Source organism: Thunnus albacares, chromosome 6, assembly GCF_914725855.1.
Source record: "Thunnus albacares chromosome 6, fThuAlb1.1, whole genome shotgun sequence".
NCBI classification, from domain to species: domain Eukaryota; kingdom Metazoa; phylum Chordata; class Actinopteri; order Scombriformes; family Scombridae; genus Thunnus; species Thunnus albacares.
Genome location: NC_058111.1, coordinates 21,543,675 through 21,569,691, shown reverse-complemented (window position 1 = coordinate 21,569,691; position 26,017 = coordinate 21,543,675). Strand labels below are relative to the sequence as shown.

The 26,017-nt window shown below is 39.7% G+C and overlaps 2 protein-coding genes across 2 annotated transcripts; both read right to left on the bottom strand.

Moving 5' to 3' along the window:
* Positions 1–244: 244 nt before the first annotated feature.
* LOC122983719 (protein FAM124B) lies at positions 245–8,309 on the bottom strand. Its single transcript, XM_044353748.1, has 7 exons — positions 7,857–8,309; positions 7,443–7,474; positions 5,780–5,980; positions 5,021–5,416; positions 4,616–4,812; positions 2,975–3,137; positions 245–2,287 (listed from the first exon to the last, which is right to left on the bottom strand). The coding sequence occupies exons 1-7, from the start codon at positions 7,925–7,927 to the stop codon at positions 1,698–1,700; spliced, it is 1,650 nt and encodes a 549-aa protein (XP_044209683.1). The 5' UTR covers positions 7,928–8,309; the 3' UTR covers positions 245–1,697.
* Positions 8,310–11,441: 3,132 nt separating this feature from the next.
* On the bottom strand, positions 11,442–24,957 carry cul3b (cullin 3b). The gene is made up of 16 exons (XM_044353747.1): positions 24,665–24,957; positions 21,642–21,839; positions 19,180–19,293; positions 18,343–18,503; positions 17,765–17,879; positions 17,143–17,371; positions 16,541–16,686; positions 15,764–15,940; positions 15,412–15,582; positions 15,035–15,142; positions 14,290–14,414; positions 13,827–13,923; positions 13,228–13,362; positions 12,702–12,888; positions 12,411–12,556; positions 11,442–12,138 (listed from the first exon to the last, which is right to left on the bottom strand). Exons 1-16 carry the CDS (start codon positions 24,725–24,727, stop codon positions 12,007–12,009), a joined length of 2,304 nt encoding a protein of 767 aa, XP_044209682.1. The 5' UTR covers positions 24,728–24,957; the 3' UTR covers positions 11,442–12,006.
* Between the last annotated feature and the right edge of the window lie 1,060 nt (positions 24,958–26,017).

Here is a 26,017-nt window from a genome sequence, read left to right as displayed (position 1 = left end):
TAACCAGACTAAAGTGACAATTGTTTCAACAATGCGATGCATTTTTAAAAAAACACTTGTAGAGAGAAAAAATCATTCAACTGTAACTGTGAAATGTTTCCACATTCAGCCAAAGATCAAATTCTGTCTGGTTTGGGGCTGAAGGCTGAACAGCAGCAGTTTGACAACAGTGTAATTATGCATCTGGGAAACATTCACTTGTGACCTTTTTACTCCACCAGATTGTTCTCTTTTTCCATCACTGCACACAGAGCGGATGTCTGTCAGTGCAGATTGTGTTGTTCATCGATTACTCAGCTCACTATTCAGCACAGTAATCCTTCAGCTAATGAATTCTGACATCTGTGTTACATCTGTATTGAATCTTAAAACTTTTTGTCATGTCAGGACCACAGACATGTTCACAATCTGTTGAGCAGGAGCAAACCAACACAAGCTTTTAACAGATTCAGGTTTATCTGTTTAGTAGGTTAATTTAGAAGATCCACACTTGAAATGTGGCCAAACAGTGACCGATGAGGTAACTGTTGTAGAAGAGATGAGTATGACCTGTGTCATGAGATTCAGTCATTACATGCATAGTATTTCCCTTTCCCCACATGATACAGTACAATTAGTCATGAGTATTCCTGATCTATTGACAGCTCTATCAAACACTGTACAAAAAGGTGTGTTTGACTACCATCTGTTTAAGTGCAGTACTTCAGTTTTCACTTAATCTCTCACTGTCTGCCAATCCCTCAGTTTACTGTGGTTTTACAGTAATTAACATTTCTAAGGTCTCAGGCTTTGGACACATTCGGTCTGTTTGAGACACTTTACATACTAATGGTTACATCAATATAAAAAAAATTACAAAAATGTTTCTGTGAAGTCCAAATATTATCTTTAAATTCTTTACAAAAATCCTGTTAACTCTAGGATATGCGAGGAAAAAGATGTGAGATTACAGTAATTCGTAGTCCACCACTTCTACATTTTAACACAAATCTAGAGCAAAAATCATCTGAAGTGCAATTGAACAAATGTAATCAAAAGCCAACGGGCTACTTTTACTAAGTAAAGCTGAGTGATGGTGCTGCACTGTGGAGAGCAATCAGACTAAATCAGATTTCTAATCACGATGATCGCAGACATAAAAGAGCCTCCATGCTGAGATCATCATCCGTCTCAAAGGCAATCGAAAAATAAGACATTAGCTTGCCTGGGTGGGTGGGAGGGAGTGACGGAGACGTAGACTGGCACTAGTACCCTGACAGTAACACATACAGTTTCCTACTCACATGGCTACACTTTAACACAATAGCTGCACAAACAATAAGTTGGACCTAAATATATAAAAGTAAATTAGACATTCAACAATATTAATACCTGCACTGTCTTCAAAATATCATTCACCATGTTCTGCTCTCTTGGCAGATCTGATGTTGTGGGATTTTGCTGTTACAATTTGTCGATTTATGGTACAGGTCAAACCATTTTAAGGATTTACAAGATACTTTCGACTGGAAAATGTCCCCCACAGCTGAACTTTGGTTTCCTTTGTCAAACTATACAGCTCTGTTTTCTTGTATACCTTCAGATCTTCTGTTTAAAGGGTCTCATCTTGTCCCACCTTTGCTGCAATCTCCTCCATGTGCTACATTTTGAGATGATGACTGTGATTTTTACCACACGTGCGGCGTAGTGGCAGAAATTCAGATGAAGAACTCATCTACGGGCTCCTCATTGTTTCTGTGTGATGACAGCGGCTTGGTGCATTTTTCAGCAGTAGTCCTGTCTTTCTGCACCACTGTCCTGCTGCCACAACCCTTCATGGCTTCATTCATACAACCAGCAGAGCCCCATGTCCTGGAGGGCCCCTGAGGGCGTTTGTTTGTTCGTGGCAGACATTCACTCAGTTCCTTGGCTAGACCCTCAGCACCTGAAGCCCCGACAGCTGCAGGTCTCTCTGAGTGGAGAGTCATCCAAAGGTCCATGGAAGAAGAGCGAGTAATCGCTTTGACTGCTGTGTCAGAGCGAGGCGAGACGGGGACTCCTGTGTCTACGTTGGTCTCCGGCTCCTCCTCGTCCTCTTCCAGAAGGAGATGTGAAAGAGAGCGGGTGATGGAGGGGCGCAGAGGAGAGTCAGGGTGATTGGAGGTCGAAGGCAGGGCTGGGCTGCTGCGCTGGGATGAGTAGCAGGAGCTGCCTGGAGGGGTGCTACAGCAGCTGCCTGATCCCAGGCTCTCTGCTCCACCACTTCCGTGAAGCTTGTCCAGGACTGGGTCACTGCGCGGTCTGTGACCTGCCAACAAACACAGACACATCAAGTTATATCACAAAAGTGAAAATCACAAACCTTTTCCTGATGTGATACACTGTTTTTGAACATGAAAACTGCCTGGTGTGTTTCTTACTGATGGTGTAGAAAACTAATGTTTTAATATTTGTTTGATATATGTTTAAATTAAAGCAGCTATAAACAATATTTTTATTGACTACTTGTATACAAAAAAAATAAAAAAATAGAATATAGAAGTCATTCTTGGATTTACGTGATACCCTGAAAGCTGTCTAACAGCTATAAAAAACTTTCCAACCGCTATACATTTGAAATATCAACACTTCACACTTGGTTCGCAAATTTTCCAGTTCTCAGAATAAGTCTGACTCATTAAGAACCCGGAAGAGTAGAATAAGCCTCCCACATACAAATGATCGTTTAATGCACTGGCTATCTGTGAAATGACTGACGGGAAATTTTAAAAAGAACAAAATCATTATATGTAACTAAGTGACCTTTGGGTGACAGTTTTGGGCTCTGATAATTTAGAGACGTGTCTCACACACTAGCATTGTGTCCTCTCCTGATGCTTCTTCCCGCAAGCTCCCAATAATGAATCTGTGACAGGAAAGTACCGTCTAATATATACAGCAGGTTTGACTGAGCACAGCATCTCATGATCACAGTTTGTGCTTTCTGAGTCCTCACCTTGCCTGTGTGTTTGCCAGGGCAGGGGAGTCGTGAGGTTGCAGGGCGACAGGCTGTGGCCCTGTCCTGAGCTCCTGAGCGGCATTCCTCGAGGGGACACGCTGGGGCAGGTCAGGGGGAAAGCACAGGTTAAGGGTCGCGGAGGCTGAGCTGGGGTTTTCACCTGCCGCACAGAAGGAGAGGAGGAGAGGGATTATGATTTATAACAGGACTAGAGAGATTTAAGCAAGTTAAAGGACTTTGACAGAATTAACATCCACGCATGTAACATATGGCTGATTTGACAGCTTAGAGTTTTTCTGTTAAGGACGGTAACCACAAGCTTTTTTGATCATTACCACAGGAAGTATTTTTTCCTCTCTATTGTTTCAGTCAACACTGGTCGTTTTGTGGTGAACAGCCTGAAGAAATCTGACTCTGTTTGGCTCAACAAGATTTTTTTTTTTTGATTTTGTTAGGCTTTGTCTCATCAGCTTTGTGTCATGTGAAATGTTTAATAACTTGAGATACTGGCATCAATCAGTAGGATTTCAGATACAGGGGTAAGAAAAAGAAGATTAACCCTAAGAGAAATTGTGTTTAACCACAGAGCAGTCAGTCACATATCTTGGGTTTTCCAACACAATTTTTTTTTGAACAAATAAATCTAATGTAAAATAGTCTAAAATAAATATGTGCCTGCATCTGTTCACATTAACTAATATAACAAATTTAGTCAAAGAAGATTCAAATAAAAATCCCCGCGTTATTATATATTGTGAGGATTTTTATCATGCAATACTTTTTCAAATACATTTTGAAGAGTAAAACATTTATTTCTGAATTTGAATCTGAATTAAGACAAATGTTTTATTCTTCACTATGCAGAAAAGACAAATAATTTGTCTGTCTGTGGTTCATTATCACATTGGACTGGTATCTGGGTACAAAGACTTGCATCACATTCAAATATGATTGGAATAACATGCAAATCTGACAAAATATGATTTGCATCACTTGCAGTGTCATGCAAATTATGTTTACATGCAGCGCAAAAAAAATATTAAAGTCTTAGTCCTCCCACTTTTTGTTTAACATATAAGATACATATGTTGTTCATCATACATTCATGTGACTTGCATGCAATATTTTTTTCTTCTTCTTTTAACTAGATGAGTGGTAAAACACATGAAACTGAAAGGCATTGCATTTCATTTCCTGTCCTTTTCCCTCCAAAGCAAACTGGTGACTGTACTGAGGAAGCTGGCCAGCAACATGTGGAATACAACATTTTACACAAAGACTCTGCTCTTTAGACTCTGCATGCTGTGAGATAATCATAGAGTAAACCTTCCAGCTGAGTGCTGTGTGTTTACAGTTAATGTAGGGCTGCTTCTGACTGAAAGCAACCACTGATGTATGACAAACCTCATAATTTAAACTGGCATAAATCAATGAACAGCTTTTCTTCCATTCACAATGACCTCACATGTTAAATAAAGAAAGAGGCAGACTAAAAGGTTTAAAAAGACACACAACACCAGTTATTTTGCTGCATGGACGACATACACTTTTTTAAAAAATGAATATTTGGCACATCTGGCAACTTATACATCAAAACCTTTATCAGGGTAAAATCAGGTATGTGCTCTATGAAGCTACCTGGAAGAGAACTTTGTTTCCATCCAGGTCTTCCGTCTGCCAGCGTGTGGTGCTGATGGGGGTACAGGGGTTGGGCAGCAGAGGGACCAGCTGGCCGATTTCCTCCACACTAAACTGTAGCACAGCAGAGCTGCACGGCTCCACCCGAACTCCTGGTGACAACTGCTTTAAAGCAAGCTGCAGGCACAGCCCTGGCTCTGTGTGGGGAGGAGCAACAGACAGAAATATAGCACAGCAGAACAGAAGGGAATGTGTTGAGGGAAGCTTTATTTAAATGTCTTATGATTGTTTTTTATATTCAGAAATTTAATCTTAAACATTTTTTTGTAAATAAGTTTAATCAGCCAATGGTATTGCTAGAATGTAAATGTTGCAAAAAACACACAGAAACACATGAAGACTTGCCAATGTGGAGGGTGAACCAGCAGAAACCTGTCTTCTGCTCCTCTGCCTGTTGTTGCAGCACCGTCTCATACAGCCGCACAGCGTCCTCATAGTTGTCATATCCACTGTATAGTGTCACACGCAGTATTTCTCCTCCACAGTGCACTGGTCGAACCCCCCACACAGGCATCCCTGCACCCAGGCTGTAAAAGTCTCGGCTGGGCAGGAGGTAGGGCCGCAGCAGGGGGTTGGATGGGGAACTGCTTGAGGTAATGTGGATTCCTCCGGTTCGGCTGCCGCAGCTCTCTGTGTGATGGTAATGCCAGGGCGGACGCTGGAAGAAATCCAGCACTTTGAGGATCCGTTCCTCTCCATAAGCCTCATGGAGGAAGAAGGTAATAGCCAGAGAAGGGTAGCCTGAAACAATTTTTGGCAAAAATTTATTCCTAATCAACTTAAATAAAAACAGATGCAGTTCTAACAAGGGAAGATACTTGTGGGATGAAATGTTTACACCATACAAAGAAAAAAATGTAGTATTTAACAGAGTGCAACAGTTGAGGGGGTCGCTGACGTGAATAGAAAGTTAAAAAGGTTGACATGTCTGTAAACATGTCTTGTTCTCACATATGGAAATTATTATTTTCTCCGGCAAGAAATAAATACACCTACAAAATGTGCAATAAAGTTAATTTAAGCTTGACAGGGTTTTGTATCCCGCCAATGAAATACCTGGCACATGTGTATGGCAAGATGTATAACAAATGCAAGACCACACACCTGCCACAGGACTGAGGCGAGTGTAACTTCTATATGGAGAAGCCCTCTCTGACACATGGAAGATGCGGAGGCTTGGGCAGAGCCAGCGGAGAAGGCGATCCAAGGTGTGCTGCAGCAGCAGTGAGTCTCCAGGGTTGGCCAGCAGATGCAGGTTCATTAGCAGGGGCTGCTGCTGCCTGACCCGCCTGGTCATGAGCTCAACTGGGGTCGCGGTCGCGCACGCGCACGCACGCACACGCACACACACACACACACACACACACACAAAAGGACATGAAAATCTGACAAAATGGGATTTGCTACATCATACAAATCATGTTTTGCATGAATCACAGTAACAGATGTTGTTTGTTAAGCTTTAAGTCTTTCTCTTTGTTAAACATGTGAGGTTATTGTTAAAGGAAAAGCTTCTACTTGATTTATGCTAGGTTAAATCATGAGTTTTGGCATGCAGTAAGGCTACTGAAAGGCACTGCAATTACTAGACAAAATACACGACCTAATGAAGGCTAATAAAGAGTTGAAAGGTGCTCTCATACAAATACTTTTTAAAACAGGCGACAGAAGTTTATCTGAAGCTGTAATAAAAGTCTAGTATGAGGGGCACTTTTGAATTACATTACATTAAATATCTGTTTACTCGTTATGGGTGGTATGACTCAGCCTGTGAAAACAGTTGCGTCTGTGGCCCTGGAGGAGCTGAGAAAATCAGGACTACTAAAAAACCCTGATTATGTCATCAGGGTTGTCTCAATTAGGAGAAAACTAACTATTACTGTAAAACATGTGTTAGAAACTGGGGGCGTGTAGTTTGAAAGAGGGCATTAACCAGGCAAGAGGAGTTGAATGAAAAGACGCTGTTGAGTTGCATTATGGGAAATGTAGGAACCATTGTTTATGGAGCTTGAGCCATGTTATGGACTAAATAGTCATATCTCTGCCTCAATTGAGACCATTTTTATTAAAGGTTCACAATTTTTCAAGTCTGTCTTAAACAGTTAGGTGCCCATATGAACAGTGAAAGAGGTTTTCCTCACTGTAATCGGTCCTCCTCTTCAGTGTAAGTGATGGGGGGCAAAATCCACAGTGTGTCCACACAGTCATTTTGTGCAAAGATGCATTTAAAAGTTTATCTGAAGCTTATATGAGGCTTCAGCAGACTGAGTTAGTCATATCAAGTGGATATCTGCCACATTTAGTCTTTTTAGCATCAAATTCCCTCTTTGTGTTTCCCTGTTGAGCTGTGGTGGAAGTATAGTAACAAAAAGAGGGACTTTGACACTAAAAAGACTGTAACGTTGAAAGATATCTAATTGATTTAAATAATTTGGGCAACTGGAGCTTCAAATTAGCTTCAAATAAACTTTTAAATCTATTTTTGCACAGAAGGAGGACTGTGGATTTTGTCCCCCATCACTTTACAATGTTAGTGCATCATGAAGGGATTTTCTAATGGTCAGTATGAACAGGAGGGATGATTACAGCAAGAAAAACATGTTTCAATGTTCATTTAGGCAACTGACCGTTGTTTTAAGTGAACTCGTTCTTTAATAGTGTCTTTCTTGTGAGTAGCGAGTGTCTTGTCTTTATGGAAGTGGCCAAACGCTTGAATCGCTTGAACTAACAAAACTACTGTACGAGTGACGAAACAAACAACACTTACTGCCAGATGTTGACATCCTGCTGCAGTCAGATCTAAATATGACACAACAGGAGAAGAACATGAGTCATTACTCCACACAGACAGGAAAGAAAAGACCAAATCTGTCTCCATCTTGTGGTGATAGGTTTGGAAAACTGCCCCTTAGCTTTGGTCACCATGACAACACATTATCTGTTGTTAGCTAACATAAGCGTTAAAAAGCCAAATTATGGGAAAATACTATAAAGAATAAAGCAAACACAAACAAACTTTAGCATAGTGCCTCAGAAGTTGAACCAGTACTGCTTTGAAGCCTCCATACCATCAGAATTTACTGTTTTGGACAAAATTAGCTTCTATTGTGGCTACGGGTAAAAAAAAGCGAAGTTGGCTAGCATTAGCCTGGAGCTAACGCCGAGACAACCGTTAACTCACTCGGCAGTTTCAGCTCCGGAGTCCACGTTTTCATCGTCGGCTCTCTTTAACACCGCCACTCTCCGAAACATCGTCCAACACACCTTTACACATGTGGTCGAGTGTTCCGGACAGAAAGTCTGAGCGGCGGCTGCAGTCCGGTGAGAGTGAAAAGCATCTTCGTTTGATTTCTTTCCACAGCTCCCAAAAAAAAAAAAAAAAAAAAAAAGGGACTCTTGCTGCTGGGACGCTGACGTCACCAGGCAACCATACACCGTTAGGTTAAAATATAGACTGTGTAATTTAGAGATAAAAGGATGAAAAAAAGCTCAAGTTGCCTCTGTTCTAGTTTAGACTACATGGTATGATGCACTATGTTTAAGAAGTTACTGAGACTAAATTGTAGGCGAAAGGGACGAACAGAGGTTGTGCTAGTTTAAATCTAAAGCCGCCTGTAATAACAGCTGAGCAGATGGCATGCGTCTAACAATGTGGGAAGACAAAGGACCACGGTCCAGACGGGCTGGCCAGATTTAAAAGTGCAGGGGACGTATGGAGGGGAGGCTCTAAACCCTGAAAATTAAAGACGTTGTTTTGTTAAGACCCTGTTAAGAGCCTTAAACTCTTGTTTAGCCCGCACCCCCTTTATATTGCAAGTGTATTGGTTTCCAGGATATGTGAAGTGAAAAGCCCTATACATGAGAGACACTCAGCAGCCAGATTATTAAAGGTTCACAGTTTTTCAAGTCTGTCTTAAAACAATAGTCAGGTGCCCAAATGAACATTGAAACAGATTTTTATCTTGCCATAATCAATCCTCCTGTTCATACTGACCATTGGAAGATCCCTTCATAACGCACTAGCAATGGGAGCCAAAATCCACAAGCCTCCTGGGCAAAAATGGATTTAAAAGTTTAATTGAAGTTAAATTATTATGAAGTCAAATCAAGTAGATATGTTTCAATGTTACAGTTTTTTTAGTGCCAAAGTACCTCTTTTTGTTACTATACTTCTACCGCAGCTCAACAGGGAAACACAAAGAGGTAATTTGATTCTAAAAAGACTGTAAATGTGGCAGATATCCACTTGATATAATTAACTCATACTGCTGAAGCCTCATATTAGCTTCAGATACATTTTTAAATGCATTTTTGCACTAAATGACTGTGTGGACACACTGTGGATTTTGGCCTCCATCACTTACATTGAAAGCACATTTGAAGGGGATCATTTAACAGCCAGTATGAACAGGAGGAATGATTACAGCGAGGAAAACTTCTTTCAGTGTTCATATTGGTGCTTGACTGTTGTTTTAAGACAGACTTGAAAAATAGTGAACGTGTCCTTTAAGTAGGTCCATACAGTCTATGTTTATACCTGGCAAAAAGTTATACAGTCTAAAACAACAGCCCTGTAATAAATAAAGACCTAAGGTTCAATATTGAAGATGCCCTCCAGACATGTTTACATAATACAAATAAAAATACTGTGCTTTGAATAATAATTTCTGTCTGATATGGTTTTTCAACCAAAAAAAGTTCTACTTATATCTACTACTTCTTCCTCATTAAAAAATCCAAAGTTATGAATATGTAAATATTTTTCATTTCCAACGTTTAACTGCTGAACACAAAATGTTTCCTTCTGAGTCCACTCTTGTATGTGCACTGGAGGCTTCATGTTTCCACATAAGACTTGTGTAAGTCGCATGCTGGACCATGATTGGCTCCAAACTAGTTGTGATGTCACAAATCATGCTCGTAGATGCACGCCTTTAACTCAGATTTAAGGTGAGCACTCTTTCAGCAGTCTTCTAGTGTCAAACTGCATAAACATCATTCTGCTCTGTGAAGCTCAAACATCCAAGTAACAGTAAGAAAAGCACATTTTTGAATGGAAGCAGACTTTAACTAAATAAGACATTATTAAATAAATAATTGCACGAAGAAAGGCAGATATAACAAGTAATATGACCATGAGATTGTGAAATAATCCAATAAATGTTTAAAACTCAGCTCATTGTTACTGCTGCTCTCGTCCGAATGAGCAAACAGCTCAACTGACCTGGAATTAACCCCAATACTATCGATGAAAGAACATTTCATAATAATGAGCTGAGTTTTAAAAATGTATTGGATTATTTTACAATTTCATTATTATATTATACATTTTGTCCATATTTATTCATATGATTGATTTATACATAATGTCTTTTAAGACTTTGGGGCTTCATATTCATTGAGATTATGATGTTTAATTTGTGGTGAGACAGTTTTAGGTGTTGATTTCACTTTATGGTCATTATGGAGGTTTTAGTTTGTGGTGTTTGTAATATTTTGTCCACTCTCTTTATACATTAAAGTCCTCATCACACAGGTATAATTGTCAATGTTTATCATATATATTATTGAATATTATCTCAAATGTATTAATGTATAAATAGGTAATGGTCAGACTGAAGCTATTTTTTATCACTTCATATACTAAATCAAGACATTGTATTTCATAAACTGACACATTTTCTTTGTAAAATATTAATCTCTGAATTAACTATAGCTGTAAAAAGATGAGTTGCATTATGAAAGTAAGTAGTAAGTAAGTGATTATCAAAGTAAATAAGAGTATAAAATGTTAATTCTCAAGTACAAATACCTCAGAATTGTACACTAGTACAGAGCTTGTGTAAATGTACAATACAATACTACAGCTTACAAACATTATGACTTTCATGAGGGTAGGATATATTGCCAGGCAGTTGTACTGGATTACATTAGTTTTAGCTAGGTGGACCTAATGAACTGGCAACTGAGTGTATTTTCCTATGAAGATTAGGATGAAAAGAAAAAAATGTTGCACTTAAATCTCAAAATACCACAGTAAACAAAGTACTTCAGAGGCCTGCGGAGTTCCTCTCGTGAACACGGGTATTTTGACTGCGGCTTACCATTTACATTAAGCTTTAATTATGGTTAGAGAGGCGAGTATTTCTGACAAGGCCTTCTCATGAAAGATGTAGAAAAGAAAGAAAAAAAAACATCCCTTCATTTTTTTATTCTACATTTAATATGATGAAAACAAGGCCCTGTACAATCCACCTTCGCAGTGAGTACAATAATTATTTTACATTTGTACACATTAGAACATGGTGCTAGACTGGATCCACCCGTTCAAAATGCAGTCGAGAATGAAAAAAAAAAAAAAAAAACCTCTTTGAAACTTGCTCCACAAGGAACCTTCCATTCAAAGAGAGGAGATACTTTTTTGGCCGATCATACAGCAGGCCTGAAGTGAAAAATGTGTCATGATAGACTGAAGACCATCTATGGAGCTTTTATGTGCGTCTTGTACCCCTGATTGATCCGTTAGATAAAAGCATGCTGTGAAGCTACAGCTCTTGATCTCTCTAACCGCTAGTACAGACCTGGCAAAATATTGTATCAAACAATGGCATTAAATACTTCAGCTATGTGAGGTGCACTAACAACCTCAAAAAACAGACATATTTGCAACATAAATTAAGCACTCTTCATGTTTTCTCAAGTACTCAAAATGTATTTTACTGCCGTTGTAAACCAGGTCTGTACCAGTTAACACTTTGTTCTCTTCTTTAAATTTAAAATCCTCTAGGAGGACAAAAAAAAAAAGAAAAAGAAAGAAAAAAAAAAAAGGCCAAGAGTGTCTGTCAACCTGTACAGCCATCATTGTGCCACAAAAACACAAACATAACACATTGACATAGACATTTAGAACAGGGGAGTGAATTCAAATGTTTTCTTGGTCTCCATGTAGCCGTGTGTTTGCTTAGTAACATGTTTACGCTCGCTCTCGATCCTCTGTTGAGATCAGCACGTAGCTAAGTGGCAAACAGGCTCACGCAACTCTCTCCAAAGGCCACAATAAACATGAGTTTGTACAAAACTAGATCCCCTCCTGTCTTTTCTCTTAGCAGAAGAAATCTAATATTGCTAGAAAACTTCCTCATCTTTTGCATGATTTTTTTTTGTTTTTTTTTTTACACAATTTTATGGAAGAAAAGTTAAGCTTCCCAGTGTTTCCCAGAATCAATGATGAAAGCATTTTCCAAGTTCTTTCAAACGCATAGCAGTCCACAGAAAACAAGGCTCGCAGTTTTCTCTCAACTCGATGTTAGCTTTCACTGAATTCACTTGTTTTACGCTACGTAAGTGTACACTTTGCGGTCCTCCGGTGTTCGTGCCAAATATTCCCTCTCAATGAGTCCTTCAATGCGCTTCTTGATGACTACAGGACTAGGGAGGAATCGTGCTCGCAACTGCTGCGTGACCTGTGGAGAAACCAAACACAGTAACAATCAGAACACCATGATCACCTTATTTCGTTTCATTGTCTGTTCATTTAAAATACTGAATTCTGAGAATATTTGTAATGTCAAGACTTCCTTCATTAGATGTCTAGGGAGTTCAATATCTACTTCATTCAATCCCAAAGGCTCAACTCTTGTACTTCACAAAATTTGCCACTAGGGGGCTCACTACAGGACTGACACTGTGCTAATGTGGAAGTGTAAAATCACAACAACAAATTCAGGTGACTGACCTCTGCTACTAGGATGTTATGCTGCATCTTCTTTCTGGACTTCATGATGCGTACTATGGCAGCTTCGATCTCATGCTTCCTGTCGTCGTCCACTTTCTGTCGTGTCTCCTTCCTCTCTGGGTCCGACTCCCCCTGTTTAGCAGCCACTGAGAGGTGCACAACAACGACAACAACAGGAAAATAAATGTAACAGCCAAGGAGTGTGACTAAAGGAATTTAAGGCACTTTTTAGTAAGTAAATGCTTTGAACAATTTATAAGGTGAAAACTTCATGAACTTGATTTTTTGTACCTGTCTGGATCTTGACACGGTGCAGCTTGGAGGTAAACTGGTCATTGACTGTAAACACGTGGCCATTCTCAATCTCCTTGGACTTGGGCTCTTTGGTGAGAACTCTCTGAGTGGGTTTCCCACAGGCCAACGACTGAAGCGCTCGCACCAGCTCCCTCTCTGGGATATCAGTCTCCTGCTGGATCTCCTACATGGTGGAAAGATCAAGAGATTAAGATATAAGAGACACACAGTCATGAATCTTGAATTTATATTAAAAATGCAGACAAATGTTTATGCAAAAAGTACAATTCTCACTGAAAGAAAATAATCTATACCCAAAGTATATGGATTAGAGAGGAGACAAGAGATGCTGTAGATGTTGATAGTAGTCCAGTTAGGTGATAAAACATTTTTATTCTTCTAAAATCATCTATTATCAGCCAACAGACTGTTGTTTGTGTTCTTTGGCATCAAATTTTGCTTCTGTGATGCAGGTGAAACCATTACATACTGCACCACTGTGAAGGGGCATTAAATTCTGTACCTCAAAGACGGACTTCTCTCTGTTATTGAAAAGCATGAGGATGGTCATCTGGAAGGTGGAGACCTGCAAGATGTGCTTCCTGGTGTTGGAGCCTGTTACCTGGGCGCCTCCCACTCCGACCTCTGACCCATCCTCCTGTTAACATGTTGGGACCAAAGATTAAAATTTAAAAACAGATTCACAGATTCAGAATTGCCTCGCACAACATGGAAGGAGATCAGACTGATGGTGTAAATACTTCGAGAAAATTACCATAATTACTTGGAAAAAAAATGACACTACGAGCGCAAATTACTACACAGATCATCCTCAGTAAAACATATGCAGTCGTTTTAACACTCATTTGTAACCATGTTTATTTTCCTGTTTACCCCAATGTTAAAGTGAGAATGAGATGTCTATACTTTGTCAACAAAACATTGATACTGTGGAAAACTGAAAATGCACTTTTGACAATGAATATTAACCTTGTTATTTTCCATTGCACACTTAAGACTTTTCATAAATCCTTAATAAAACAAACTGCTCTATGGCATTGATGAGAATACAGTATTAAGCATCTGAAACATTCTGGTTTTCCCCTTTAAGGGTGCACGTACCTTTTTGATGGGACCGTAGAAGGTGGCATTTAGATCTGCAGAGCCCATATGGTGCTGCAGTGTGAGTTGTCTGCCGCTGTGCTTACCGAGATAAAACCTACAAGCAGAGTGGAGTCACACTAGTTTAATGTCTATGAATCGTCAATGTGCCTTTATCAATCAAACTCAAGTATTGGTACGTTCTGCAACAGGCCCTGCAAGAACCAAATACCTTGTTTATACAACATGACAGCAACTTATGACAACTAAAATTTTTGAAATGGACAAAAGCTTACAGGTTGTAAGTCGACCTCTGGTCAGCTTCCAAACCCTACTGTGTTTTACTGACTTAAATCTCTTGTTTAGATCACACAGATGCATTTTTGAAAGAAGAATTGGACTGAAACCAAAGTGCAGCTATAAACCAGACGCACACACACACACACACACACATCAGCAATTAACTTGTGAACAACAGACAAACCTTCTAAAGACTTCGAATGCATGTCGCGGTGAAGGTGGGATGTTGCACTTGGGTGTTGCTGATTGTGTTGGCCAGTAACCTGTGGTCAAGACTCTCACAGTGAGATCAACTCCTCCAAGTGACACCTGAAGTTAGAAAAAACAGCAGACACACAGTCAGGATTTTCAGACTGCACCCATGCTGATGTAATTGCACTCTGTAGCTTGATGTAATTGTGCACTGATTTTTAAATCGGTGCAATTAGAGGTTCAGAAACGGATAAAAAGATGGAACTTAATGAAGAGAAGAAAATAACAGAAAATTACAAGAGAGCATTGACATGAATTAGGTACATGTGCTGTTTATCTGAAAGTGATCACTGTGTTGCATCTTTGCAAATTCAAACTCTCTTAACTTCATTTGCATGAAGATTTAGATGAGTTTAAAGAGCTTTTTAGCTATGGACTCAATAGTTCACTAATTTACTACAACGTGCTAAACATAAATCACAGTCTTCAATCTACAATAACAACTAAATGCAGCAATAATGTTGGCAATGGTGACAAAAACCCACGTGACAGCACAGCATGAGCCAGAAATTAGCACCATGTATTCCCAGGGCATGGATACTTAGGTGCATAATTATATTTATGTAACCGAGCAACGCAGCAATGCTCAGTCAGTCAAGCAGCCGTGTACTGATTACAGAGAGCAAGCGGGCTCATTATTTCCACAGAATTAGTTGTGGTGTGTTGTGTTTTCTCACCCCAGTTGTCTGTAGATGTTGTCTAAACTCATCCATGGTGGTGTTGGAGATGCTCATATCGCGGAACATGCCTTCCAGTTTAGAGGTGAACTGACAGCCGCACTCGGTCTGAGTAAAGAAGACCAGAAGGATTACAATCTTTACCGTGAGAGTTTAGATTCCCAATAACACGATCACACTGATTATCTCAACACATAAACATATTTTAGTATCAGCTGACTCACAGAAAAAAATTACAGTGACGTAAATGTAGAAGAAACAAAAATAATTTGGGCTCATCTATAGGCTAAAGGATTTTTATTCCAACAAAATATTGACTGAAATCTCATCTTTTTACTCCAAAGAACATAACGTGGTTACATCACACTCCTGCTCACCTTAAGCTTAGAGATCATGTTCTTCTCTGAGTCATCAGAGACGCTCTTGTTGGTGAGCAGCCTGCGAGCGAGGTGCTGCTTGTAGTACCTCTCAAACACATCCTTCTCCTGCATGAAGCGGAACAGCACCATGGCCTTGTCCAGTATAGACTCCACCTCCTGCTCTGTCAGCTGGACACAAATAACAAAATGATACAGGTTACACAGGATGGTCATATTAGGGTGATATGTGGTTTGGTGTAAAATCAAAGGGGTTTTATGTTGCAGTGTGGAAATAAATCCTCAATAAGCAGGTCAGTGATATCTGTCAGTGTGTCCTAAAATAAAAATACAGATCCAGCAGAGAGCTCACCCCTTTTACTCCTTTCTTCAGCTTGTCATCAATGAAGAGCGAGAGGTACTCAGGCGAGCGAGAGTTGAGGTTAAGGAAGTACTCAAAGTCGCCAGCAATCGTTTGTTTGAAGAGCCGGTCATTATTAAAAGATTCCTGGAGGAAACGGTCAAAACGCGACTTCAGGTCCAGCAAACCCTGTGGGAAGGAGGCAGGAAGACAGGATTGGGTGGGGATAATAGAGCACTAGTTTGCTTTAGCAATAGCTCAACACACTAATTACAGCTTCAATAAGAGTGACAGCAAAGAAGAGCAGATCTCATTAGAAAAAAAATGGCGCCGCTGTCTGTTAGAGTGAGACTAGGAGCGTAGGTGTGGAACTCAAAACCAGCAAGACTCAAAAATGAACAGACTTTAAGTGCGTTCCCTCTAGTCGCCTCAATGACTTCATGTGTTAAAAGAGTATAGTGCAACAACACAGTGTGGTTTGAAGGCAGAGACCACAATGGGTTGTGGCCACAAACATGGGGTCAGAGCAGTTATGGAAAAGCATTATGATCACAGCGCTGCACGTATGTGTCACATACTGAGCCAGGGGATTTCTTATGATAGCCTTTAACAAGATTAGATGTTAGTGTGTCCAGTGTCTTTTTCCACTCTCATTGATCCTGAGAATATGTGGTGCTCTTAATGAAATGATCAACTCTGAATCGATTGAAAAGTTTACCATGATGTTCCTGCAAATTCACGAGACTGAGCAGAAACACTGTAATGTCTCCTGATGACCCGTCGTCTCACCTGGATGTAGTCTACGGGGTTCTTTCCTTCTCCCTCCTCTGACACAAGAGCCTTGCCTTGCTCCCGCAGGTATGAGCTCATACACTCGCACATGGTCTTCAGCCCATTGGGAACCCGACTAAACAGCTTGTACATACACGCCAAATCTGTGGATGGACATGCATGAGTGCACACACACACACACACACACACAAAATCAATTTCCGCTGACTGAAAAAGACTGAGCAGCTGAGATCTACTGCAAAGGAAGTTTATTTGCGCAGAGTGAATTTAGAGTGAACCCATCATCACTGAAGCTGAAACACTACAGTCCTAGTTTCACTAAAATCTAATCATCAAAATTAGATTCCGTGCATCATATTAGTTATATGAGCAAAGAGCAAAACACAAACACGAAGCACAACTCCATCCTCATCACTGTGACTGATCCAGTGAAACATCTACTGCAAGTGACATTTACAAGGTTTATTAAAGAGAGTTAGAGATTTAGATTTCCATATTTTATAGAGCAAAGCATGAGCTTTCACTGTAGCTTGTGAGGATGTAATTTTCACTGCTAACAGTGACACCGAACTGCTAATCACAAATGACCGAGCACTTACCATCTGTCTTGCCATTCTTGAGCATGTGGACCAGACCCGAGTTCTCCATCTCTACGATGGTCTTCATGTGTTTGGAGATGAGCTCTCTTTCCACCACCTTGACGATGGGCTCCTCTGTGGATTTATCCAGGCAGTGCATAACCCGCTCGATCTCCTCATTAATCCTGGCTTCCACCTTCTTTATGTACACGCTGGCACTGTTTTCTGCAAGGAACTTTTGGCTCTCCATCTGAGTGAAAAAAGAAATGACAGTGAGCTGCAAGTGACAAAAATGTTTCTTGAATTCCTACACATGTTTTGGGACTTCATGGATCAGGTAATTTAGATTAATTTATAGCATGTTGTACCTGAGAAAAAGATGAACTCTAAAACCATGTGTTATTTATTGAGCACCATCTTTTCAATAAATACCAGCAGAGAAAAAAAAAACTACTGTGAAAATTAAGCTGTAAACATAACTCATTGCACATCAGCAGCAGTCTACAGTGTATATCCTATATAGAGCCGTGGTGTAAATTCCCTTTCACAGATGTTATAGGAATCATCTGTGTTTCTACAGTATTTTAATATTCAATAGGGATCAAAATAAACAATAAAGGGAGAGAAACATTGTTACACAAACCTGGAAAAATTCTGCAGACATTTCTAAGAAAGGTGCCTCAAAGTCTTCTTCATAAACAGATCTCCCTTCAAGGCCGAGGATCATTAACATTTGGCAGGCATTTCTGATGGCGCCCCTGATGGAGACAAGAAGCACAAGATTCAAGATTTGAACTGAAAAAAAAAAGAATTCAGTAACAAAAAAATATCGAGTATTGAGGCTTTAAGACTGCCAGATGACAATATTTACAGTCAATTAACTGTATCACAAAAAAACCCCTCACACCACAGTACATGAGGCTTGGAAAAAAGAAATCTATGTTTCTAAATGTCCGAGGCTTTGTCCAAATTAACATCCCAGTAGGTGTAATTGCAACAGATGTACTTGACAGCTCTTTTATTGTTTATGCCAAAAGCATGCTCCTCCTGTCCACCTCTGATGACAAATGATGAAAGGATGTGAATACTGTTTTATTCCCGATTGATGTGCAACTGAAATTAAATTAAATTGTCAACTGTATTAATATATGCATCTTCAAAATCAATTGCTGGTAAATTAGGTAGTCATGCAATCAATCCTGTCTGTGTTTGTTTGGCTACCTGTCCACCACCTCCCCCTTCCTTTCACGTGCGATCATGTCCAGCAGGGTTTGTCGTAGGTGGTCTCTGATACAGCCGTAGCGAACAACCTGATCCCTAAAGATTATAAGACCCAAGTTGTAGACATTCTCTACATTATTCTGCTGAACATACACCCGGTCCTGTGGGAGAAAAAATACACGCACACGAAAACACACAAAGAAGAAGAGTTAATGTCCTGGACAACATTGGATACATGCATTTTCCCCTCACATTATTGCCCGTGTCTTTTATCTACTTAAATGTGTTTCTGTCATTATTTTATTATTTATTATTGTCAAACTGCATTAGATTCAATCTCCTATCGGCTCCTCATGTTCTGTGCGAGTATGTTGTAATTGTGGTTGGTTTAATTTCAGTGTAACACCCTAATCCCACATTTCGCTTTCATAAATCTCACTCATGTATTGACGTAACAGTTGTTATGACCAGTTAGACTGTTAACTGTTAAGACCAGTTGTTTACAGAGTGACATTTATAAATCAGACCTGATGTTCTTCGCTCCACAGTGACGATTCAACAACAACAGCACTATAAAACAGTTTCAGATTTATTGTCAAATACATATAAAACTGTAGCTGAAACTGTACTGGTGGATCTCTTTAGTCAGAACACATGTGGATAACGAGGACCTGAAGCATGACTTGAGCCAGTTTTTCTAAAATAAAGATCAGTATTCACTGTCATAGTTCTGTTGTGTTCTTCTCACTCATGTGAGCCATTATTTAGTCTGAAGTTAAGACTTTGTGACGGTTTAAATGTATTCAATGAAAATCTCAGGAAACATCAGCTGCTCACCATGTACATCAGGATGTCTCTGATCATCACCATCGCCGTCTGATGGTCATTCCATGCCTGATTTAGAGTTTGGAGGAAGTTATTGTTTAGAGAGTTCAGGACATCTTCTCGTACCTTTGGGAGAGACAGACAAACACAGATGCATGAGATGGGTATATTACAGCAAGTTCTGCAGTGTTAGTGACAACAGAATACTTCACAAAGGACAGAAAAAAATCAAATAATAAAAAAAACACCCCTTCATTAAGCTCTAACTTTGTAATTTCTTGCTCATGCAGTCTTTTATTGTGATCCTACTTTGCTGTTCCTTTCATACCCTTTCTCTACTACTCAGGCACACAACAGCTTGATAACAGTCACACTGCAGTGTGACTCAGCACTGTAAACTGTAGAGTAGATTCTTAAGGGCACACCGACCTCCGCTTTATTCTCCTTCTGTACAGAAATGATGAATTATCACCTGTGTTCCTATTATTACATGAGATCAACCTCCACAGACGCACTAACTGCTTCTTCACATCCAGATCAAATGATGAGGTGTAAGGAGGAAGCAAATGTATAAATCTGAATATGACTTTCAAACAATGACACAATGTGCACACTCATGGGTTACTTAAAAAAGTCATTATGAAGCTGCTTTTATGTTAACCACTTCTGAAAATATCTAATTTTTCTGTGGTATATCAGAGTGCTGCTTCATTATATTTAACAATAGACATATTAAAATGAAATAGATAAGCAAAGCTCTTCATCTTCTCTACAAATGTCATATTAATTCTAAAGTTATATCCAGAAGGATGTGAAAAACAGGGCAAGAAAGCATAATAATGTACAGTACCACAGACTGTAAATAACAGTAGTTCAGTAGTAGTTCCTGTGGTTTCTGACTAGAGATTATGGAGTCAAATGACTGTGTTTACAGTTGTCGCCATGTTTTTGTAGTTGGAGCAGCCAGACCGCTGGACAAGGATGGAAACAGTAGAGCTGGTGAAACATGATTGCAACCTGCTACAGAAGTCTGCATCATACTGTCTAAACTATTATTCTAAAAGACAGAAGGAATGTCTGATGCTAGTTCAATTGGATTATGTGTTAATTAAAACAGGTTTGTTGCATTTTAAGCAGCTTTCCATGAAAGTGATCTCTGGATCATTAGATAATAAAAACACACTCAGGTGTCAGTTCTCCCTCCTTTGATCTGTTGCTCGTTGACATTCCCCGACCGCTAATTTACTATGCCTGCCAAGTTGAGAATGTGCATTTAATTAAGATGTAAAACCATCTGGCTGTTATTCAACAGCAGCCTGCTGAAATATTGCTCACTGAGTATCTTCACAGAAGCATTCACTACAGATATCATGGCCAAGAGATGAGGTTCGATTTCCACACTGACATGGCCAATCATGGCTAGATGTGTTACTGATTATGTACAACAGCTTAAGAAAAGCATTTACTGATGGCTTCTCTTTAACATATTAAAATGAATTCAGAAACAAATTAATCTCAGTTACAGGATCAGCACTGGATTTCCATCCCTTGTGTAATTAGTTTTTAAACAGATAAAATAATCTTATTCACTCATTTGGCATTTCTATTCATTTATAGTGGATTTCTCCAGGTAAATAAATGTTAGAAAAAATGTTGTCAAGGTGTCAATCAAAAAAATACTGATTTCCCTCCCTGAAAAACAACAAAAAGACAACTCTAGGACCCTACCCACAAACATATGCACTTCCTGTGCAGTCATCCATTCATAGGAATGGGGAATCTATCAAAAAGGAGGTCTGAGTGATCCCTAAAGAGTCTTGCAAATCTCCCATCACATTAGAGAAACAACCTCTGAATCCTCTGTAGGTTTCCAACTTCATTAAACACTCACTCGCCCTCATGAGGCTGCTCATGAATGGAATATCGCATGTTTTCTGCCATTTTTTCTTTGTTTGAAACAAAGACAGTAACACAAATATGAAGTTCATGACAGAGTCTGTTTAGCACCAAGAAGGCTACTGAAAAGAGACTCCATCTTAAATTTAGCTGCATAATTCAACCAATAGCTCTGATTATATTTAGATATGATTGTGGTAATTGCAGAGTGACATGAAGACCTACGGGTCAGTTTGTCACCACAGACTTTAGCAAGATGAGCTTATCTTAAACATGAGTACGTAGCGGTAATGATCTTTTATACACTTGAGTTAATACACCAAAAACAGGAGCATAAAGCATGAGCTGTAATTCACTCTGCAGTGTGTCTAACCAAACCTAGGAGGAACACCTCGCTGTGTGTTAGAAAGAAGCACAATCACTTGCCTGATGATATGTTTATGGTTTAAGAGTTGCTCACATGTCTACTAAGGTGTAATAACCTTGTCATGAATGCAAACATCTGAATAATCTGGTCTTATCAAAATATACTCTAATGTTCTGCAAATGTGTTTGCCCGTCATCTGTGTTAGTCTTACTTTGTTGATAAGGTGTTCAGTGACGACCTCCCGCAGGCCCGTGTAGAGCTTCTCTCCGTGTTTGTGGAGCACCATCGTGTAGGCGTTCCTGTACAGCTCCTCGAAGCTCAGCCCACTGTTGTTCTTCCTCTGAATCTCCTGGATGGCATTCTTCAGAAGGTCCCAGATGTTGTTGACGTACTTCTCATCCATCGTCATCTGCAAAAGGTAGCTTAGGTTAAATAAGATCACCTATGATTGTTTGCAGCAAGACTTAGCACTGAAAAAGCCTCCACATACAAACAGACTCCTGCCTCTGAGCAGTTTTGTCTTTAGATTCTTTCAGCAGTGGACATGTGGGTACACAATAAATGGTCTACCAGGTTAGTTCTCCTTATTAACTACATGCTTGGTTAAGGTCTACAATATTTCCTAATTATCAATGCACAATCTACAGCAATACCCCTACAGCTCTCCTCCCTCTGCTGACAAACATCTTTACTCTCTGTGCAAACATCTGTTAGCTTGTTATACCGCAACATATACTGGGAAGGGAACCTTTTTGCTATAAACTGAAACTCCAAGGCGATATGCATTATATGTATTGCCCTCCACAATTTCCACCAAACATATGCTTCAAAGTATAGATGGCTAGGATTAGAGCCATGTTTGTTGTTTTCCCTTGAGGATTCTTTCTGACAAGGATGCAGAAGTCTTACTAAGCCTGAGAGGAAGAAAGTAACCTGGAAAAATCAACTCAGGGCAAAAAAAAAAAAAAAAAAAAAGGTCCCATGAGCTGCCTTGCATGAAAAATTCCCAACACTGTTAACAGCTCCAAGAAAAGCTGCTATCATGCCAGCTCATTTGAATCTATAAACAGGAAAAATCAACAGTGGCTGCACCTAATGACTGTTTTCCTTATCGATTAATACACTGATTATTACATGACTGATCAATCCATTGTTTTGTCTATAAAATGTCAGAAAATTTTGAAAAATGTCCATCATAGCCTCACAGAGTGTGTTGTTCTGTCTGTCTAACAATCCAAACCCCCAAAATATTCAGTTTACAATTGTAAAAGGCCAAGAAAACAAGCAAATAATCACATTGTAGAAGGTACAGAGAATTTGGGATTTTATGCTTCAATCGACTAATCGATCAACTGACAAATCGTTACAGCTATCAATTAATGCAAACTCACACATCTAAAAAGACTGAACATGAGTGAACCACAGCACTAACTGTTATAAGTACTAACTTAAAAACAGAAATGTAACAACTAAGCTGATGCTGTAATACTGAGCATTAAGTTTCCTTTAATCACAACAGTGTCGTGTGTGGCTGTTAACACCTTTCCGTTTGTTTTGACAGATGGATATATTTAGATATCTGTGGTGAGCTGTATCTTAACCACTGGTAAAAGAATACAGATCATTACCAATTAAGGTAGCTTCAATTTTGATTGGGTTGAATTCTGTCTCTCTCTGTCTCCAATTTACTTTTTGCTTTAATCCAATTGAACAGTATAAATTGTTGAGATAGTGACTGGGAAAACTATCCCATAAAGGGTATTATGTCAGATGTTGAATTTCTACTTTAGACAATTCTGACATCATTAGCCACATCCTAAGTGTCTATGAGGAAGACAAGGGACTCCTGATCAGAGCGATCTTAGCCAGAGCAACCCCTTATGTTGCTCTACGAGCATCTGCATGTAGAGATTAGATGCAAAACGCTATTCTTTATTCTTTAAATAGGACCCTCAATTTGTCTCATTTTGATTTAAGAATGTCCATATTTGTGTAATTACTCAACTGGGATTCTGTTTTGCATATTTCTGAATGGGAGATGAGGTTCGATTTCCACACTGACAAAACCTGATAAGTCCTCATTGGTTCATTGTGCACATTGAATCCTACTGTAACTCAACTTTTATTTAGATTTCAAATGCAATTTAAAAGCTGCTCAACTTAATTTGCACAATGTGGTTGGTAAATTTGTTTGACTTGTCATGCTTTAGCCAATGAATGGGGAAGGCAAGAAGAAAGGATTTATCCGCCACAGCATTCTTGTGGGGTTCCCAGAAGACAAAGCCATGTTGGCCGAAGAAGAAACCCCTGGTGAGGAGGAACAGTATGTGCCTCTTCTCTGCAGACAAGCCCAAACACATGTAGAAGAGCTGCTCTAGCAGCATGTCTCTGTCAGGACTGGACCACATTCAACAGGCTCACATGAGTTGAGGTCCTCCCTGTATTAACACCAGGTAACTAGTACTCAGCCACTGTCACACCCCTTGAAATCCACCATTCACAGGCTAGTAAGCAGACAAATATCTGGTTAATGTACAGTCTCACTCAGCCAGTCACACACTGGCTGGAATTCAATTTTATGCAGAATGAGGTCAGTTCATAAATGAGGTCTTTCAATGACTTGCAGACAAAGGGGAGTGCCAGGTGGACGAGGAGAGCACTCACACAATTTTAACTCTGCAATAATGACAGAAACAGGACTTTATTAATATATTCATTCATGCAAACCTAGAACTAGGTTAGCTGGTTTGTTATTTGTTAGCATCCATCTGCAGCTGTGGTCACGTCGCTGCTTGTTTTTTTTTTCCCCCTTTTTGCATGCAGTTAAAAATCTACCTGGCTTTCAGTGCATAAAAGTCACATTACAGCCATGAAGACACAAAGACGTTTTTATAAATAAAGACAAAAGCAGTCAAGACAACAAGTGTCAGGAGCCAGAGCTAATGCTAGCGCAGGCTATGTCGACACATCCAATCAACGAGCTAACGTTAAAGGAGTTGTGACACAGTTAAAGGAAACAGACAACGAAAGGTGATTGTTTAAACTTCTCACTGAGCTGGTAATATTTACAAAAAAGCCTCTTAAACAACCGACCAAGAGTGGGGGCAACGGGACATTTGTTTACGGATAGGCAAGTCATATCTGCTAGCATGTAGCCAACCGGCCAGCCGAGACCACGGCGCTCGAGTCACCGCCTGGCCGGCTGGCAGAGCTCCTCCTGCGGCGTGCACTTACAGGAAAGGCCCGTATCCTCATTTTGGTGTCCTTCTTGGTGCCGCCTTTGCTGAGATTGGACATGGTTGCCTCGTCCGTGGGCTCTGTTATTCACATGAAGGTGTTCTCCAGGGAGGGACGGGGAAGGGAGGGTGACTACAGGTTTGTGGAGCAGCCCGACGAGCTTTCACTCGACCTCGTAGCTCCGCGTCCCGGCACCTCAAGTTTATTGTTGACAGCCGAAAACGCCAGTTTTGGTAGTTCTTCATACAGCAATGGCGGACTACCTGCAGTTCTCATTGCGCAGAGCTCGCGCACTCCAACTCACGCGAGAGATCGATAATTAGGGAACATTTTGCTTAAGATTTCCTCCAGATGTGTCTTAAGATGTATAAAATACTTTACTTTGAATAATAATTAGTGTCTGGCAATCTTTTTTCCACAAAAAACTTATTCTTCCTTAAAATGACATCTACTCATTCTCCTTCATTACACATTTCAGAATCTATAAATATGCAAATATATTTCCTCTCTGAAGTTTAACAGCTGGACACAAGATGTCTCCTACTGGAGGCTTCAAGAGTCCACATCACACCTGTATACGTTGAATATTGGACCAGGATTGGCTCTAAACAATTTGTGATGTCACAAATCATGCTCGTAGGCTCGCCCCTTAAAACTGGATTTTCAATGAGCACACAGAAACTTTCAGCTGATGAATGTGAAAACAGCCTTCAAGTGTCAAACTCTGCACATACATCATTCTGCACAGTGAAGCTCAAACATCCAACTGAAGGAACAAGATGAAAAACACATTTTTGAGTGGAAGGGGACTTTAACTTTACTTGCACACACACATATTACAAACAGTTCAACAAAAACTGATATAGGGAACATTTATGTAATTGTTTTATTTAATTACTCTATTGTGTAGGGTCCAGTAATTCTGCCTGTATCTGCTGTTTTCTACAATTGAAACAGTGTCTCTTTAGTGGTGGAAGGACAAGTTCACAATTTTTCAAGTCAGATGCCGATATAAACACTGAAAGAGGTTTTCCTCGCTGTAATGGTTCCACCTACTCATATAGGCTATTAAAATGTCCCCTTTAAATGTGCTTTCAATGTAAGTGATGGAGGCCAAAATCCACAGTGTGTCCACAGTCATTTTGTGCTGAAATTTGTTTTAAAGTTTATCTGAAACTTATATGAGGCTTCAGCAGTCTGAGTTATTCCTATCAAAATGATATCTGCCACATTTAGTCTCTTTAGCATCAAATTCCCTCTTTATGTTTCCCTGTTGAGCTGGAGCTTCATATTAGCTTTCGCTAAACTTTTAAATATGTTTTTGCTTAGAATGAGGCCTGTGGATTTTGT